The sequence below is a fragment of the Salvelinus sp. IW2-2015 genome, linkage group LG19 (genome assembly GCF_002910315.2).
Source record: "Salvelinus sp. IW2-2015 linkage group LG19, ASM291031v2, whole genome shotgun sequence".
In the NCBI taxonomy this organism is placed as follows: domain Eukaryota; kingdom Metazoa; phylum Chordata; class Actinopteri; order Salmoniformes; family Salmonidae; genus Salvelinus; species Salvelinus sp. IW2-2015.
The window spans coordinates 31,518,206-31,537,623 of NC_036859.1; the positions used below are offsets into that span (position 1 = coordinate 31,518,206).

At 45.2% G+C, this 19,418-nt stretch overlaps 1 protein-coding gene across 1 annotated transcript in view; it reads left to right on the top strand.

Moving 5' to 3' along the window:
- The window catches only part of kcnn1a (potassium intermediate/small conductance calcium-activated channel, subfamily N, member 1a), a 53,474-nt gene that overhangs the window by 18,077 nt on the left and 15,979 nt on the right, over window positions 1–19,418 (top strand). Inside the window, exons 2-4 of the mRNA XM_024009149.2 lie at window positions 10,698–11,147; window positions 13,794–13,889; window positions 14,451–14,869. Coding sequence (XP_023864917.2) covers window positions 10,698–11,147; window positions 13,794–13,889; window positions 14,451–14,869 — 965 coding nt within the window. The remainder of the gene's footprint in view (window positions 1–10,697; window positions 11,148–13,793; window positions 13,890–14,450; window positions 14,870–19,418) is intronic.

A 19,418-nucleotide genomic window follows, 5' to 3' on the forward strand; every position in this document is an offset into this window, starting at 1 on the left:
CACATATGTTCGTGATCAACGTATCAAGTAAATTCAGGGAGTCAGAGTCAATCGAAAAACCTTCCTAGAAATTCCGTAAAATTTCAATTCATGACTTCATGAGAACACTCTCATATGATCTATACAATATTAGAAAACGAGAACTGAATTCCAAATCATTCTCTGAATTGTCTGGAATTGATGGAAGCTAAAGACAATGCTACTAATGAGTTTCTACTGTATATTTCTCCCAAGAGAAGCCCCCACAACCTTAGATTGAACACTCTGATCACTCTTCGAAGAAAGGGGTTCTACCTGGAACCAAAAAGGTTCTTCGAAAGGGTTCTCCCTATGGGGACGACAGAACCCTTTTAGGTTCTAGATACTGTACGACCTTTTTTTTCTAAGAGTGTGTGTCTCCTTTCGAGGACACTTTGTGTGTCCTAATTAGTGCACTATTGTATGCTGCTGAACGCCCAGTGCATTATTAGCCCGAACAATGACCCTTCAACACGGGCAACTTACCTGTCTTGTCGTCTCTGTTGTTTTTTCCCTTCTTGTTTTGGACATAATTAATTTTTTCTTTTCATCTGAGGAGACAAGGGGGATGATAATGCCGCTTCAGGAAGCTTTAATTGTGCCTGTTATCAAACTGCAGTGATTTTAACCACAGGATTGGCTGAAAGGACGACCCATATGAACTCCTACTGGGTTGTCTATTCTCCGGTGAAACGCTGACTGTTGTACATGGGGTTGTACCCTTCTTAGAAAGACTACAAATATACTCGTAAAGCTCAAAATGAGTTAAACGCGGTACAGACTGGCAACAATTTCGATGAGCTGGGTTTATCTGAGTTTCACTAGGTTTGCATCACAGAGTTCACATGAGTGACATGGAGGGTTTCATGATTGGCTGATTTCACATGACTGGGCTGGGAGATTTCACATGACTGGGCTGGGGATTCACACTGTGGCAGCTGGGCTGGGGCTGGATTTCACATGACTGGGCTGCGGGGTAGTGTTCTTTCACATACTGCTTGACATCACATGACTGGGCTGGGGATTTCACATGAGGGCTCGGGACTTGGCTGGGGATTTCACATGACTGGGCTGGGGATTTCACATGGACTGGGCTGGGGATTTCACATGACTGGGCTGGGGATTTCACATGACTGGGCTGGGGGATTCACATGACTGGCTTGGGCGCAGCCATGTGGGCCTGGGAGGCAATAGGCCCAACCGCTTGGGGAGCCAGGGCCGACCCACTGGGAGCCAGGCCCAGCCAATCAGAATGAGTTTTGAGGCTATGCTGTTTACCGTGTACACTGTACATACAGTGTAGTACACAGGAGATTCTATAAGCAATTGGTCGCACCGTTTACATTGAAACGTCGTTGTTTATACTGTCTATCAGTACGTTTACACCCTTTCCTTAGACCATTTTCAAGGCCACATAGACAGGCATAGTATGAATGGTGGTGGTGTTTTACATGTTTACTAGTAAGACTACAGAGACCCTGGCTGGCCCTGTTGGTTGGGTAGGAAGCCCAGCCCTGGTGCCTACTAGCCTGTCACAGAAATATGACAACATGACAAACCGTCAGCTATAGCCTATAGCTCTTCGTCTCAACAGGGGCAGGCTGAGGAGGTCCCCAGGGGTCTGTCCTCTCTTTATTTCCTTCGCTCTCTCACCCCCCCCTCGTGTCCCTCATTTTCTCTGTATGAGTTGGCCCCCTCCACACATGTGCCACATGCCGAATACACATATTATGCAGCCACAACGCAGCAGGCAGGCAACACACACACGCGCACACACACTCCTGCCTCTTTCCCTCCCCACCATTGTCCAGTTGAGCTTTTCATTTATCCCTGGCTACAGACAGTCTATCTTCCAGGCCTTGTCGATACTTGGCCAAGACACCACAGACCACACACCACACACACACACACTACACAACCACACCACACACACACACATGCACGCACGCTTATGCACACACACACACACACAAACCACACACACACAGGTTGGCTGTACAGGCACTTTTTCAATTCACGGGTTTGTGTGTGCATAAAAACGGTGGTGCAGTAGCTCCTCACGTCCAAAAGGAGGAGGGTCTTCTATTAGATTGGAGCCGGTTAAAGACGAGTAAAGGAGGAAGGTTCTATTAGATTGGAGCGGTTAAAGGGAGAGTAAAGGGGAAGGTCGTTTCTATTAGATTGGAGCCGTAAGGACAGAGTAAAGGAGGAGTCTTCTATTAGATGGAGCCGGTTAAAGGGACGAGTAAAGGAGGAAGTCTTCTATTAGATTGAGCCGGTTAAGGGACGAGTAAAGGAGGAAGGTTCCTATTAGATTGGAGCCGTTTAAAGGGACAGTAAAGGAGGAGGTATTCTATTAGATTTGCGACCGGTTAAAGGACGAGTAAAGGAGGAGGTTTCTACTTCAGATTGAGCCGCGTTAAAGGGAGTAAAGGAGGAGGTCTTCTATTAGATTGAGCCGGTTAAAGGACGAGTAAAGGAGAAGGTCTTCTATTAGATTGAGCCGGTTAAGGACGAGAAAGGAGGAGGTTTTCTATTAGATTGGACGGTTAAAGGGACGAGTAAAGAGGAGGGTTTCTATTAGATTGGAGACCGGTAAGGTACGGTAAAGGAGGAGGTCTTCTATTAGATTGGAGCCGAAGACGGAAGAGGGGTTCATAGATGGAAACCGGAGGACGGTAAAGGAGGTCTATTAATTGAACCGTTAAAGGACGAGTAAGGAGGAGGGTCTTCTATTAGATTGGAGCCGGTTAAAGGGACGGCGTAACGGAGGAGGGTATTCTATTATTTTGGAAGCCGGTTAAAGGACGGGTAAAGGAGGAGGGAGGAAGGGAGAGAGAGGGAGTAAGAGGAGAGAGTGGGGAAAGAGAAGACAGAGAGAGGGAGTTAGAGGAGGAGATAGGCAGAGCATTGCAGTGCTTCATTTAAACTGTTCTGCACTGTGGCTTTTCAATTTGATTTAGGAGGCTCCATTTCATACGGGATGGATGCTGTTGTCCATTCAGAGATAAATTGGAAGCGTTCCGCGGGGCAGACAGCCATCCTGTGTCTCCTTCTGAAGGAGATCACGGACAAGGTTCAACCGCGCCTGTTGTGCCCCTCATGGAACAACTTTTGTCCAATGGCACCCTATTCCTCATTCAGTCCACTATACAGGGTATAGGGTGCCATTGGACGCAGCATTATTGTCGGGGTGAGAAACAGGAAGAGCACACTCAGCAAGGCAAAGAGGTTGTGGTTTTAAAGTGGATATTATTAAATACATCATATGTTTTGTTTATTCTGTTTGGAAGTCAAATAGGATGAACTGAAATACACATCACATATTAGAATCAGTAGATAAGATGTAAAGGTATATTATGTGTTGTGAGTAGAGGAAGGTACAGTGTGAGCTCTTTTGGGATTCATGTGAGATTTGCCTGCAGAAAAAGGTTATGTATTACTGTACCTCCATCTTACTTCTTGTATTTCTCTTGTGCTGTCTCCTAGACGATATGGACACCCCCATCTCAGTCAGCAGTCAGTCAGTCAGTCATCAGTCAGCAGTCAGTCAGCAGTCAGTGGTATATTTTCAACCACCAAAAGAGTCTGCAGCATAATGGTCAGAAATGGAGACCCACCAAGGGCAAGAAGCGCATCTTCCCATCTCTCATCTTCTCCATCATCCTGTTCATTATGTATATGGAATAACCTGCCATGTCTGCTTTTAGTTGACTTCCCTTGGTCTGATACGGCAGTCAAGTCATGTCTATTTGCTTTGATCGAGTTAAATGACAATCTTTGTTCATTGTGTTTTATTTTCATGAAATAAACACATGAATGGTTATTTTATTGGGGAAATAATGATGACAAAAATAGCCATCGCCAGGGAACTGTAATTGTCCCATCTTTGTAAGCGAAAGGAGAGGTGCTATAATATCAAATGAAATTTAAGGTCTTCAGCGACCTTTATTGGTGCTGGCGTTTATAGTAGGAATGCGCCCCTATCTGAGATATGTTTCATAGAGAGGGTCTTAATGGCTCCCGATGATGAAGCTATTTAAAAGAGTAAAGGGGATTGAACACTATGGTTCCCTCTAATTCCTAACCTTTAGTCTGGTCTGGTTCTGCGTTAGCAGATAGCGTCAGTGGGCCGGACTTACTGTACGTACATTTCCATTATGGAGAAATCAGAGTTTATTTCCGACACACATTTAGAGGCATTAGGGAGCTCACTCAAGCCAAATGAAAGGCAGTGTTGTCAAACACCCCCCGTTATTTCAGAAAATGCACTGTTCCATGTGAAGTTTAACAAGCCATTATGTAATCTAAGTGAAGTCCCAGAAGAGCTGTGAGATGCCACTGGAATGCACACTCAAACTACCATTGTACATGCCTCCACTTCCAAGGTCCGTGGAACTCCTCAGTTCCTCTGTTTTCCACCAAATTTAATTTTCACCTCTCCTTGAACCTGCGCTGCAATACAATCACACCTGGATCAAGGATTTACATTTGAGTCATTAGAAGATGCTCTTATCCAGAGTGATTTACAGTAGTGTGAGTGCATATATTTTCATACTTTCTCTTATAGGTCTCCCGTGGGAAATCAAACCCACAATCTGGAGTGGAAAATGTCAGCTTTACCAACTGAGCCACACAGGGACGGCACAGTAAGGGCTTGAGCAGGATCCCGTCTTCAATTAGATGCAGTTTTTGATATACAGAGAGGAGACAAAGACACATCTTTGAGTAAAAATGTTCTTGGTTTCCCTTGCAGAACTCTTGATTCAGTTTTTCCTGCTTCTCTGATTATAGAAGCACCACTCACTCAGTCACTCAGTCTTTTTGGACACCCCATCTCTGGCTCTGCAGGAAAGAGTGTTTCTTTAACAGGAAACAAGGTCACGCAGCACATTAATCTTTCATGACTAAATTTGTGCTGCGCAAAGAGGACATTTCTGCACTTTGTAGGGTCCACTAATTAGTTATATGGCTTTATTTATACATTCATCTCCATCTCTATTCATGTGCTTTTGCCCTGCAGATGGTGGATGCGCTTTTCTTGAGGGGACAGCTGATATGAGTAGCAATGTACAACAGAACACCACAACACAGAGACTGCACTGATTTAGTGCAGGGCAGTGTTCTGGTTCGTGCTTCTGGTTTGTGGACCGCTCCGGTCCATGGGACATTAGTCAAATTGAAGTTATAAAGGAAAGGTGCTCCTCCCATTCTCTGACACCAGACTGATGGTGGTTTGTTTCTCTAACAACCTCTTGTGTTTTTGTTGCCAGGCAACCACTGAGCAGGAGAAGCTGAGCCATGCTGGATCCAGCCCTGCCTCTCCGAGAGCAGCGGCCGACTCCCTCAGATAGCCATGAACACCTGCAAGTACAATGGCGGCGTAGTGAGACACTGGGCAGCCTGGCGTCGTCGCGGCGCAACCTAGCAGAGCTCGACTCTGAGACGCAGCCCCTCCAGACGTTGCACAGCTCCGGCCTGGAGGTGGTGGTATCCAAGGGCAACGGCGAGGGACCCCAGCAAGGCGTCCAACGAGAGCCTGGTCAGGGACGGAAACGGTGCTCCTGTGAAGAAGAACAAGGACATGGCTATAGGCTCGGCCACCGGCGGGCGCTCTTTGAGAAGCGGAAGAGACTCAGTGACTACGCCTCATCTTTGGAATGTTCGGGATCGTCGTCATGATGGACTGAGCACTGAACTGTCCTGGGGAGCTTTACGGCAAGGTAATTAGTGTGGGTGGTCTTTTGTTTGTTGAATACCCCAATGGCTGCAATTCTCTGAGTCGCTATACAACAATTTCCCCACTGTGGGGGAAAACACGAGGGAGTTCTTTCCATAGACCGGCAGCAAAAAATGCCTCAGTTGCTTATGAATCATTTCACACTACTTTTGAATTAAATTGGATTGTAAGGCTCGTATGAATGTCCTGCTAATATATTGTTTGTGTCATCCTCACAAATCAACTGCATTACACTCAATTCAACCAGTAAAATGTCAATGAGCATTAGCATTCTAGCTAACTGCTGCATCCAAAATAGGTTTTTTGCAACTATCACAGCCAAATGTAATCTTAGAACTGTTTCAAGCAATAATCAAAACAAACATTGTAATCCTATGAGGCTCCCCCAAAAATGATTTTAGTCTTGAAGTTATAACTACGTAAATCTAGGCTATGTTTAATGGCTGCAGATGGCAAACGGCAATTGTTTTCCCCCATACTTGTTTATGACGTGAATAAACGACTGGAGTATGCTATGTTTAGATAGGAAGTCATGTTAAACATGTGAAACACATAGTGATCTCAGAGATATTTGTGTAAGTAGAATGACAATGCTTGCGATTCAAAAAAGGTCAGAGCTTGGCCAAGGACTTTTTCACTCGGCTGCTGCTGCGTATTTCTGAGAGTCATTTCACATGACTGGGCTGGGGATTTCACATGACTGGGCTGGGGATTTCACATGACTGGGCTGGGGATTTCACATGACTGGGCTGGGGATCTCACATGACTGGGCTTGGGCGCAGCCATGGTGGGCCTGGGAGGCAATAGGCCCAACCGCTTGGGGAGCCAGGCCGACCCACTGGAGAGCCAGGCCCAGCCAATCAGAATGAGTTTTGAGGCTATGCTGTTTACCGTGTACACTGTACATACAGTGTAGTACACAGGAAGGATTCTATAAGCAATTGGTCGCACCGTTTACATTGAAACGTCGTTGTTATACTGTCTATCAAAGTACGTTTACACCTTTCCTTAGACCATTTTCAAGGCCACATAGACAGGCATAGTATGAATGGGTGGTGGTGTTTTACATGTTTACTAGTARGACATACAGAGACCCTGGCTGGCCCTGTTGGTTGGGTAGGAAAGCCCAGCCCTGGTGCCTACTAGCCTGTCACAGAAATATGACAACATGACAAACCGTCAGCTATAGCCTATAGCTCTCCGTCTCAACAGGGGCAGGCTGAGGAGGTCCCCAGGGGTCTGTCCTCTCTTTATTTCCTTCGCTCTCTCCACCCCCCCCTCGTGTCCCTCCATTTTCTCTGTATGAGTTGGCCCCCTCCACACATGTGCCACATGTCCGAATACACATATTATGCAGCCACACGCAGCAGGCAGGCACACACACACGCGCACACACACTCCTGCCTCTTTCCCTCCCCACCATTGTCCAGTTGAGCTTTTCAGTTATCCCTGGCTACAGACAGTCTATCTCCAGGCCTTGTCCGATACTTGGCCAAGACACGCACACACACACACACACACACTCACACACATGCACGCACGCTTATGCACACACACACACACACAAACCCACACACACACAGGTTGGCTGTACAGTGCACTTTTTCAATTTCACGGGTTTGTGTGTGCATTAAAAACGGTGGTGCAGTAGCTCCTTCACGTCCAAAAGGAGGAGGGTCTTCTATTAGATTGGAGCCGGTTAAAGGGACGAGTAAAGGAGGAAGGTCTTCTATTAGATTGGAGCCGGTTAAAGGGTGAGTAAAGGAGGAAGGTCTTTCATTAGATTGGAGCCGGTTAAAGGGACGAGAGTAAAGGAGGAGGTCTTCTATTAGATTGGAGCCGGTTAAAGGGAACGAGTAAAGGAGGAAGGTCTTCTTATTAGATTGGAGCCGGTTAAAGGGACGAGTAAAGGAGGAAGGTCTATTAGATTGGAGCCGGTTTAAAGGGACGAGTAAAAGGAGGAGGTTATTCTATTAGATTGGAGCCGTTAAAGGACGAGTAAAGGAGGAAGGTTTCTATTAGATTGGAGCCGGTTAAAGGGAGAGTAAAGGAGGAGGGTCTTCTATTAGATTGGAGCCGGTTAAAGAAGGACGAGTAAAGGAGGAAGGGTCTTCTATTAGATTGGAGCCGGGTTAAAGACGAGAAAGGAGGAAGGTTCTTCTATTAGATTGGAGCCGGTTAAAGGGACGGAGTAAAGGAGGAGGGTATTCTATTAGATTGGAACCGGTAAAAAGGGACGGGTAAAGGAGGAGGGTCATTTCTTATTAGATTGGAGCCGGTTAAAGGGACGAGTAAAGGAGGAGGTATTCTATAGATGGAAAGCCGGCTTAAAGGGACGAGTAAAGGAGGAGGGTATTCTATTAGATTGGAACCGGTTAAAGGGACGAGTAAAGGAGGAGGGTCTTCTATTAGATTGGAGCCGGTTAAAGGGACGGGTAACGGAGGAGGGTATTCTATTAGATTGGAGCCGGTTAAAGGGACGGGTAAAGGAGGGAGGGAGGAAGGGAGAGAGAGGGAGTTAGAGGAGGAGAGAGTGGGGAAAGAGAAGACAGAGAGAGGGAGTTAGAGGAGGAGATAGGCAGAGAGTTGCAGTGCTTCATTTCAACTGTTCTGCACTGTGGCTTTTCAATTTGATTAGGAGGCTCCATTTCATACGGGATGGATGCTGTGTGCCATTCAGAATKAAATTGAAGCGTTCGCCGGGGCAGACAGCCATCCTGTGTCTCCTTCTGAAGGAGGATCAGCGGACAAGGTCAACCGCGGCCTGTTGTGCCCCTCATGGAACACTTTGTGTCCCAATGGCACCCTATTCCTCATTCAGTCCACTATACAGGGTATAGGGTGCCATTGGGACGCAGCATTATTGTCGGGGGTGAGAAACAGGAAAGAGCACACTCAGCAAGGCAAAGAGTGTGGTTTTAAGTGGATATTATTAAATACATCATATGTTTTGTTTATTCTGTTTGGAAGTCAAATAGGATGAACTGAAATACATCACAATAGAGAATCAGTAGATAAGATGTAAACTGTATATTATGTGTTGTGAGTTGAGAGGAAGGTACAGTGTGAGCTCTTTTGGGATATCCATGTGAGATTTGCCTGCAGAAAAAGGTTATGTATTACTGTACCTCCATCTTACCTTCTTGTATTTCTCTTGTGCTGTCTCCTAGACGATATGGACACCCCCATCTAGCAGTCAGTCAGTCAGTCAGTCAGCAGTCAGTGGTATATTTTCAACCACCAAAAGAGTCTGCAGCATAATGGTCAGAAATGGAGACCGAAGCCAAGGGCAGAAGCGCATTCTTCCATCTCTCATCTCTCTCCATCAATCCTGTTCATTATGTTATTGGAATAACCTGCCATGTCTGCTTTTAGTTGACTTCCCTTGGTCTGATACGGCAGTCAAGTCATGTCTATTTGCTTTGATCGATTAAATGACAATCTTTGTCATTGTGTTTTATTTTCATGAAATAAAACACATGAATGGTTATTTTATTGGGGGAAATAATGATGACAAATAGCCATCGCCAGGGAACTGTAATTGTCCCATCTTTGTAAGCGAAAGGAGAGGTGCTATAATATCAAATGAAATTTAAGGTCTTTCAAGCGACCTTTATTGGTGCTGCGTTTATAGTAGGAATGCGCCCCTATCTGAGATATGTTTCATAGAGAGGGTCTTAATGGCTCCGATGATGAAGCTATTTAAAAGAGTAAAGGGGATTAGAACACTATGGTTCCCTCTAATCCTTAACCTTTAGTCTGGTCTGGTCTGCGTTAGCAGATAGCGTCAGTGGGCCGGACTTACTGTAGTACATTTCCATTATGGAGAATCAGAGTTTATTTCCGAACACATTTAGAGGCATTAGGGAGCTCACTCAAGCCAAATGAAAGGCAGTGTTGTCAAACACCCCCCGTTATTTCAGAAAATGCACTGTTCCATGTGAAGTTTAACAAGYCATTATGATAATCTAAGTGAAGTCCCAGAAGAGCTGTGTAGATGCCACTGGAATGCACACTCAACTACCATTGTACATGCCTCCACTTCCAAGGTCCGTGGAACTCCTCAGTTCCTCTGTTTTCCCACCAAATTTAATTTTCACCTCTCCTTGAACCTGCGCTGCAATACAATCACACTCTGGATCAAGGATTTACATTTGAGTCATTTAGAAGATGCTCTTATCCAGAGTGATTTACAGTAGTGTGAGTGCATATATTTTCATACTTTCTCTTATAGGTCTCCCGTGGGAATCAAACCCACAATTCTGGAGTGGAAAATGTCATGCTTTACCAACTGAGCCACACGGGACGGCACAGTAAGGGCTGAGCAGGATCCCTCTTCAATTTAGATGCAGTTTTTGATATACAGAGAGGAGACAAAGACACATCTTTGAGTAAAGAATGTTCTTGTTTTCCCCTTGCAGAAACTCTTGATTCAGTTTTTCCTGCTTCTCTGATTATAGAAGCACCACTCACTCAGTCACTCAGTCTTTTTGGACACCCCATCTCTGGGCTCTGCAGGAAAGAGTGTTTCTTTAACAGGAAACAAGGTCACGCAGCACATTAATCTTTCATGACTAAATTTGTGCTGCGCAAAGAGGACATTTTCTGCACTTTGTAGGGTCCACTATTAGTTATATGGCTTTATTTATACATTCATCTCCATTCATTATTCATGTGCTTTTGCCCTGCAGATGTGGATGCGCTTTTCTTGAGGGACAGCTGATATGAGTGCAATGTACAACAGAACACACAACACAGAGACTGCACTGATTTAGTGCAGGGCAGTGTTTCTGGTTCGTGCTTCTGGTTTGTGGACCGCTCCGGTCCATGGGACATTAGTCAAATTGAAGTTATAAAGGAAAGGTGCTCCTCCCATTCTCTGACACCAGACTGATTGGTGGTTTGTTTCTCTAACAACCTCTTGTGTTTTTGTTGCCAGGCAACCACTGAGCAGGAGAAGCTGAGCCATGCTGGATCCAAGCCCTGCCTCTCCGAGAGCAGCGGCCGACTCCCTCAGATAGCCATGAACACCTGCAAGTACAATGGCGGCGTAGTGAGACCACTGGGCAGCCTGGCGTCGTCGCGGCGCAACCTAGCAGAGCTCGACTCTGAGACGCAGCCCCTCCAGACGTTGCACAGCTCCGGCCTGGAGGTGGTGGTATCCAAGGGCAACGGCGAGGACCCCAGCAAGGCGTCCAACGAGAGCCTGGTCAGGGACGGAAACGGTGCTCCTGTGAAGAAGAACAAGGACATTGGCTATAGGCTCGGCCACCGGAGGGCGCTCTTTGAGAAGCGGAAGAGACTCAGTGACTACGCCCTCATCTTTGGAATGTTCGGGATCGTCGTCATGGTGACTGAGACTGAACTGTCCTGGGGAGTTTACGGCAAGGTAATTAGTGTGGGTGGTCTTTTTGTTTGTTGAATACCTCCAATGCTGCAATTCTCTGAGTCGCTATACACAATTTCCCCACTGTGGGGGAAAACACGAGGGAGTTCTCATAGACCGGCAGCAAAAAATGCCTCATGTTGCTTATGAATGCATTTCACACTACTTTTGAATTATAATTGGATTGTAAGGCTCGTATGAATGTCCTGCTTAATATATTGTTTGTGTCATCCTCACAAATCAACTGCATTACACTTCAAATTCAACCAGTAAAATGTCAATGAGCATTAGCATTCTAGCTAACTGCTGCATCCAAAAATAGGATTTTTGCAACTATCACAGCCAAATGTAATCTTAGSAACTGTTCAAGCAATAATCAAAACAACATTGTAATCCTATGAGGGCTCCCCCAAAAATGATTTAGTCTTGAAGTTATAACTACGTAAATCTAGGCTATGTTTAATGGCTGCAGATGGCAAACGGCAATTGTTTTCCCCCATACTTGTTTATGACGTGAATAACGACTCGGAGTATGCTATGTTTAGATAGGAAGTCATGTTAAACATGGTGAACACATAGTGATCTTCAGAGATATTTGTGTAAGTAGAATGACAATGCTTGCGATTCAAAAAAGGTCAGAGCTTGGCCWAAGGACTGTTTTCACTCGGCTGCTGCTGGTATTCTGAGAGTCACTTTGAAGCCTGCCCTGCAGGCAAACACAACGCTGCCCAATCAGAATAGAGAGAGSTGCTTCAAAGTGTCTGACATTATCTCTGACCAGCACGTGGGAGTGTCAGGACAACCCAACATGGCGGCACGCTGTTGTCATTTCAGGGTCGCCATGACCCGGTCACAACTCCCTGACCTGTCGTTAGCTCCATCAACCAATCAATTTGGATTTGAGCAGTGCTTTCTGTACCAAACATTTGTCACAGTGCACTTAGGGAAAGGTTTGGCCCCGATGTTTACAAGACTGCACTGTTGGCTAGCTTCACCACATAGTCAATGCAACGAGCCAGCATTGATTGGCCTAAGTAATAGCTGGAACGGCTACTGAATTTCTTTACAACTGCATGAGGTAAAGTAAGATTGAGCAGCAATGTTTTGGTTAAGTCCAGCCAATTCTACACATTTATTTGGATTGTTAAATTCAACATTGCATATAGGTGTCTATAAGGTTTCTATTAACCCATTGTTGTAGTAMATTTAGATGAATTGTCGAGTTGGTCTGAGTTTAAGTTGAACTGATCCTATCCCTGAGTGACACAGCACTCCTACCATATAGAATGCGATACAATAAGGACGAGTCATTTTTCATCTTGCATGTCACATCACATGGACATGTGAGTCAGTCAAGATTTTTCCCAACCCTTAAAGAGGTGTGGTGGGGGGTTGATGTGTTAAAGGGACTGAAACCCCTTCATACTTCTGTCAGGTGGATGAATTGGTTTTACTCAATGTTATTTCACTGGAGACTTCTCAAAACAATTTCAGACATTATAGGGTCTTGAGAGGTGCCTGAGACCTGAGGGGCAAAGCAATCTAGYTGATTGCTAAAAATACATTTGCTAATTTTCTCCCCGCCTGTTATTATATCTTGGGGCTGCATGATCAGTGTAATGGCTCATATTCTAATGCATGCTTACTTGACCCCACCCCAAGAGAGCATATCAATATCCATTTATAACGACTTGGTCGTCCGCGGGCCTTGACAACATAGCAATGGGCAGCTTTTACAATCGCCCCTGACGATTATTTACAATGATTCCTATTGTTGTTTTTGTCGCTGTTGTCAGGATTGTGATTACAACATCCCACCCAGACCATCATTATATAACATGTTTTATTCCCCACCATTATTACAGCTGATTCATCAAATCACTTTTTACCCACAGAGGGAAGTCTAGTAGTGCAGGTCCTTATTCCAAAGATCTATGACCCCTTTATAGGCGTTGCAGCTCTAGCATCCAAACGATCAATTCATCACATGCACCGCTCACGGTGGGTCGCTTCCTGCTAACGCTACTGTAGAAGATGCACAACATAACTGCTCTGTTTCTGCATCTAGGCTACTATTAGATTGAAAATATCCAGTGGTGGGTTTGATGAATAAATCATTTGTGTACTGTTTAGAGCCAATGTTTGACCTTTACTTCCTGCTACTGTCATGTTTTGAGACAACACTTTGTGGTGCTGTTGTTTTTAGTTCAAACCCCTTTCCTCAGCTCTCTCGTTTTAAGCTAATAATATGTGGTGTTTTCAGTGTCAGTGTTCCTCTCCCTACTACTAGCTACGTTCACTCCAGAGGGAAACCTTTTTGGAAGATAGAAGATAGATGGATTTATTTTGCTCTTGTTCGCTCCATCCAACAATATTTCTAAAATCAACATGTTTTGCYCACCATGAAGACTGCCTAAATTATTTCACACAACAAAAACATCTAAGTTGAAGATTTCTTATATTAATGCTTTTACATTTACAGTTCTGAGGTGAAGCCCAGGTATGACTACTCCTCTGAAAGTCAACATAGGTTGCACATGCTATGTAATCGTCAATAAATATTCATAATTTATTTCATATATTTATATTTCTCSTCAATATCACTGTATCTCTAAACTATATGTATTGTGTGTCTGTCTCTCACTACAGGAATCTTCGTACTCATTTGCACTGAAATGCCTTATCAGCCTTTCCACTGTTATATTGCTTGGTCTTATAATAATGTACCATGCCCGGGAAATCCAGGTGAGTCGAAATAATGCAACAATTTGGCAGGAAATACCATTTCATTGTTATAATTTATGGGCTGGTGTGGTGATTGCCTGAATTGCTTGAAAATTGAGTTTGATTATTGAGTGTGATGATGCCTAATATTGAGGATTTTTTAAAAAGTATTCAACATTTAAACAGGTCGACTTAATTGGGTATGTTAGATACTTTACAGTCCTAATTCAGCTGATTTATATTATGATATTTACAGAAAATGACTGAAATAACTGGTACTTTTTTTTAAGGCTCTTTAAAATGTAAAGAGTGGCATCTATTAAAGCTGTAATCCACAGCGGTGAAACTGCCACGTSTGTTTGCAAAATTACAACAACAAAGAGGTCTCTCTGACATCTTGAACATCATTACACACGAGATAGAACAGCAGAGTATGTACTACGGACTGTAAAATAAAGTATTTAACTACTGTAAAATAAAGTATATAAAGACTGAAAAATAAAGTTTATAACTACTGTAAAATAAAGTATGTAAAGTCTGTAAAATAACGCATAACTAAACTACTTTTTGCTTTTCCCGCAGCTGTTTATGGTGGACAATGGGGCGGACGACTGGAGGATAGCCATGACGTACGAGCGCATCTTCTTCATCGTTCTGGAGCTGCTGGTGTGCGCCATCCACCCCATCCCGGGCCATTACCGCTTCACTTGGACGGCGCGGATCGCCTTCACCTACACTCCGTCGACGGCCAACGCCGACGTGGACATCATCCTCTCCATCCCCATGTTCCTCAGGCTCTACCTGATCGGCCGCGTCATGCTGCTGCAYAGCAAGCTCTTCACAGACGCCTCGTCACGCAGCATTGGCGCCCTCAACAAGATCAACTTCAACACACGCTTCGTCATGAAGACGCTCATGACCATCTGCCCCGGCACCGTGCTGCTGGTCTTCAGCATCTCCTCCTGGATCATCGCCGCCTGGACGGTGCGAGTCTGCGAGAGGTAAACGGCTAGGGAGTTCCCTAAAGAGGGAAAAACCCAGCCAATCGCCACAGAAACGCACACCCCCATCGTTGTGCACTGTGTGTGTCGGCACTCCCCCTTCTCTCTCTCTCTCCCTCCTTCCCCCTTCTCTCTCCCTCCCCCACTTTTCTTCTCCTCTCCCTCCCCCTTCTTCTCTCTCTCCCTCCTTACCCCCACATTTTTCTCTCTCCTCCTTCCCCTTCTCTTCTCTCCTCCTCTCTCTCTCTCCTTCCCCTTCTCCCTCTCTCTCCCTCCTTCCCTTTCTCTCTCTCTCCTCCTTCTCTCTCTCTCCCTCATTCTCCTCCTCTCACTCTCTCTCTCCTCTCTCTCTCTCCTCCCCTTTCTCTCTCTTCTCACTCACTCTCTCCCCCTTTTCTCGGTCTCTCTCTCTCTCCCCTTCCCCTTTCTCTTTGCTTCTCTCTCCCTCCCCCATCACTCTCTCTCCTCCTTCCCCCGTTCTCTCTCTCTCACCTCTCTCTCTCCCACTTCTCTCTCAACTCTCTCTCCCCACTTCTCTCTCCACATCCCCCACTTCTCTGCTCTTCCCCTCCGTACCCCCCCCTTTCTCCTCTCTCTCTCTCTCTCTCTCTCTCTCTCTCTCTCTCCTCTCTCTCTCTCTCTCCTCTTCTCTCTCTCCCTCCCCCACTTCCTCTCTCTTCCCCTCGTACCCCTTTTCTCTCTCTCTCTCTCCCTCCCCACTTCTCTCTCTCTTCCCTCACTACTCTCTCTCTCCCCTCTGTACCCCCCTTTTTCTTTCTCCCTCCCTCCCCACTTCTGTCTCTCTCCTGCCCTCTTCTCTCTCTCTCTTTTCATTTTCCCCTTCTAATCATCACTACTATCATCACACACGACTTTCTGGTTCTCTGTGTCCAGTTGTGTTGTCGTGTTCTGTTCATGCTCACTAGCCCAAAGTAATGTATTGATGTGTCGTACCCCCACACACACCACTGCCTGGGTAACAAAAAAAAGAGGGTTTCATTAGCTCAGTGATCACTCCACGAGTCCCTACTCCTTGTTTTAACGCTATTTTAGCAGCTTTTCCATAATTCATGAGTGTCTAATTGTTTGTTTGCTGAATGGTTTGTTTTGGTAATGCTGAGCAGCCCCAAGGATCCCCGTTCACATCAGGCTTTTTCTCAAGGGGGCGGTGGGGATTCTCACAGATCTCAGAGTAAAGGGAGGAGGCAGGGAAGAGCACGCTTTTTCAGACCAATTAGAAGTTTATCATTACTTTGATGTTAAGTTGTCTTCTTTGGTGTGTAGGGGCTGAGGGAGGTGGGATGGGTTGACGTCAGCTCCTGTAATACTTCGTTATGACAAAAGGGCTGTAAGTCAAACAGTCAAATCAGTCAACAGGAACGCTCGCTGCCAATCTTTCAGTCAATCAGACGGTGAGTTGCTTTCCTACGTTTTGCTTGCTTTTTATTTCCTCCCTTTCCATCCCATACTTCCTTGCTCTCTTAACCGCTCACTAACCACTTCCCCCTGCACCCTGGAGCCACGTAAGGACCAGCAGAGAAAACAGTGTTTGACCTTTGGCTCCACCTCCACATGAAATGGAAAAGAGGTAGCGTGAGGTGCAACTCGAATCCAACTTCACCAAATAGTTTGTTGGCACACATTCAAAAGAACACTCTGTTCATCAAGTCTACAGGAATGAATAGTGTATTGCTGAAGGTACTTGCATAAAGCCTTAAAGAGATACCGTCACAAGGATGGACACACTGTTTTTTTCCTGTCTTAGATTTAACCATGAAAGATACAGGTGTTGCCAAATACTGTGAAAAGCATGAATAGAACGTATGGATGACATTGTTGATGGTGTTGTATCTGTCTGGTAATCTTTCAACATTACAAAGGAAAACCATAGAACCACAGGGGAATGTAACCAAGCTCTACAGTCGGATGTCTATGGTACTTGGACACAACATGCGGCTGGAGTCAACACCATGAAATATCTCGAGTGGCTAATGGGTTCAGGATAGATGATATGCCCACCACACGCTCCGTGCCAAACTAGTCCGCAGCAGYGCATGCAATATAAGGCAGTCCAGTTATGGTTTCAATTTGAAAATAACATGTTTCCGTGTGTTTGGGTAAGTGTTTGTGTGTCTTGTGTGTGAGTGAGTGTGAGTGTGTGTGTGTGTGTGTGTGTGTGTGAGTGAGTGTGAGTGTGTGTGTGTGTGAGTGTCTATAATGTTATGTTGTACTTTCTATTTCCCCATTATGCTGCTCCATAGGGATACCATGTGAGTTCTCGCTCTCTAGTGGAAAACGTATCATTTTGCACCGAGCTGGCGCCACTGCTGCCCTGAGTGGGTGAGGGATGGGGGTGGGATTGGGCGAGGGGCAGCCCCCCCCAAAAAACTGCTATCCTTTCCAAACAGAGTAAGGCAAAGGGGGACTAGGTATTCCCCCCTTAGTCGGCATGAATGTGGCACCCATCCTCAAAACCCCCAAAATATGTCAACAAAGAAAAATACATTCAGTGGCTAGGAGCATAGGCGAAACCTATGATTTGAGCAGCACTTTGAACCAAGCGTCTCTTTCTAAACTGTTTTGTGGTAGCAAAAAGGAGGAGGAGGAGGAGGAGGAGGAGGAGGAGGAGGGAGATTGTGCTAAAATGGAGCAGCTCCTTCAAGTCACCTTCACCAGCAAGCCTGAGGGCAATTGTCTTTTTTCATTCCTCTTCCTTATGTAATTGTTATAGATCCATATGGTGCCCACTCTTTTCAGCATCTACTTCCAAGATTTGCTGAGGAACAAAAGCTTTTTAGTCCTTTGTGTTCTCGCACATTACCATTCCATTATGTGTCTCCCCTCGAATAATTGATTGAATGATGTCGTAATCGTTAGGTATTCTACAGGCTTTGTCACTTCTGCCAGCTGATTCAGTTTGCTCAAGACGTGGCAAAGGAATTTAATCTGAGATACATATTCATACAAAACATCCGTGCTTATTTGAGGAGAAAACAAATATCAAGCCATTTGTCTGGTACAAAGTCGTTAATGTGGACTTAAGCTCGATTTAGATTTTTTTTAAACCAAATTTCTAACATTTAACCATATTATAATAACCCCATTAACCCGGAAGTGTTTCACGAAAAGCTCTTCAGCTAGAATGATGAATAGTGAGGGTGTTGCTATCYGTTCTAGCACAGTTTCCAAAATTGAGTCATGAGGAGTTTGTTTCTTCAAGGCAAATGCAGTGGCTCCAGTTTGAAGTTTCATAACATGGATTGAGTTCTCACCCGTGGTAAACAATGAAACAGCATGGGAGTCTTCATGTTTACTGCTCTCGATCCCATCACTCCAACCCACTCAAAAAAAGAGGCGCTTGTTTTCCAAAGTGCTGTGCGTGAGTTTGGAAATGAATCTGCTGATGCACTGTTACATTGACCACGCTCCTGAGCCAAAGGGCAGAACGGTGTGAGATTGGACGAGCACGGAGTCTGTCTGGAATAGTCTGCCGAATGAAAGACACATGGTGGGTGGAGGGGACAGGAGGGGTGGTTGGCTGAGTGGCGGAGTTGGCAGGAACCGTGATGGTACAGTAGAGGGAAGCAATGCGGGTCTCTGCCCCCCTTGATACAGCTCCAGAGCTCCCCTACTTTATTTAAGATCCTCAGTCTCTTGGCGTTCTTATCAAACTCCTCCTCTTTGGCMTCATGATCCTTTGCAGATTTCCTACTACTGTACCCATCTAACGTGGCATGCTTKCAGTTTTTCCTCATCCCCTCCCCCACGTATTTATCTTTCCTTATTCATAACCAGCAGGCCTAAACCAGTCAGAACTCAGATACACTTGCATGCCTTGCCTGTCCCCCCTCCGGTCCTATCTCCTCTCTCTAACTCTCTCTCTCTCTCGCTCTGAAACTAAACACTTTTTTTCTCCGAGGTTACATGAGACAGTCGTTTCTCACCCCGGTCTTCCTGGGGACCTCTGGCCATGTAACAAGCTTTGGAAAGTTAAGAGACTTTCCCTCACCACAGATTAACAGGGTTGAGTTACTGGCCGGTTACAGACCGATATCATGTGTGTGTTGTCACTTGACCGGAAGACACAGTACACAGCTCCATGTAGAGCGGAATCCTAACCAGAGATACTTGTGCGCTTCAACTTTCACCACAACTAAAAGTTTTGTGTAAATCCCACATTAGTGTCCGTGTGAAAGGTCATGTTCTGTGTGCTTTTCTCAGGTTGGGATTTGKCTGTTAATGAACTGCAGGCCATATCGTGACTTGAGAGATGTGTGTAAAACCTTGAAATTCCTCAGAAGGATTATATGAAGGAATGAATTGCCTAGACATTCATAAACTTGCAAAATAATCTTTCTCATTATGTTGTGATATAGAATGATCTGTACACACTAACTGTACACACGGAATGTTGTGTGACAGATAGTCCAGGTAGACCTTCAAGCAGAGTTTGAGTTGTATTTTGTGTACCATTGGAGTATACCTCCACACTCTGTTCTTCATGCCTGTTGATATTCCATGCAGGAGTTATTATTGACAATGGACAAGC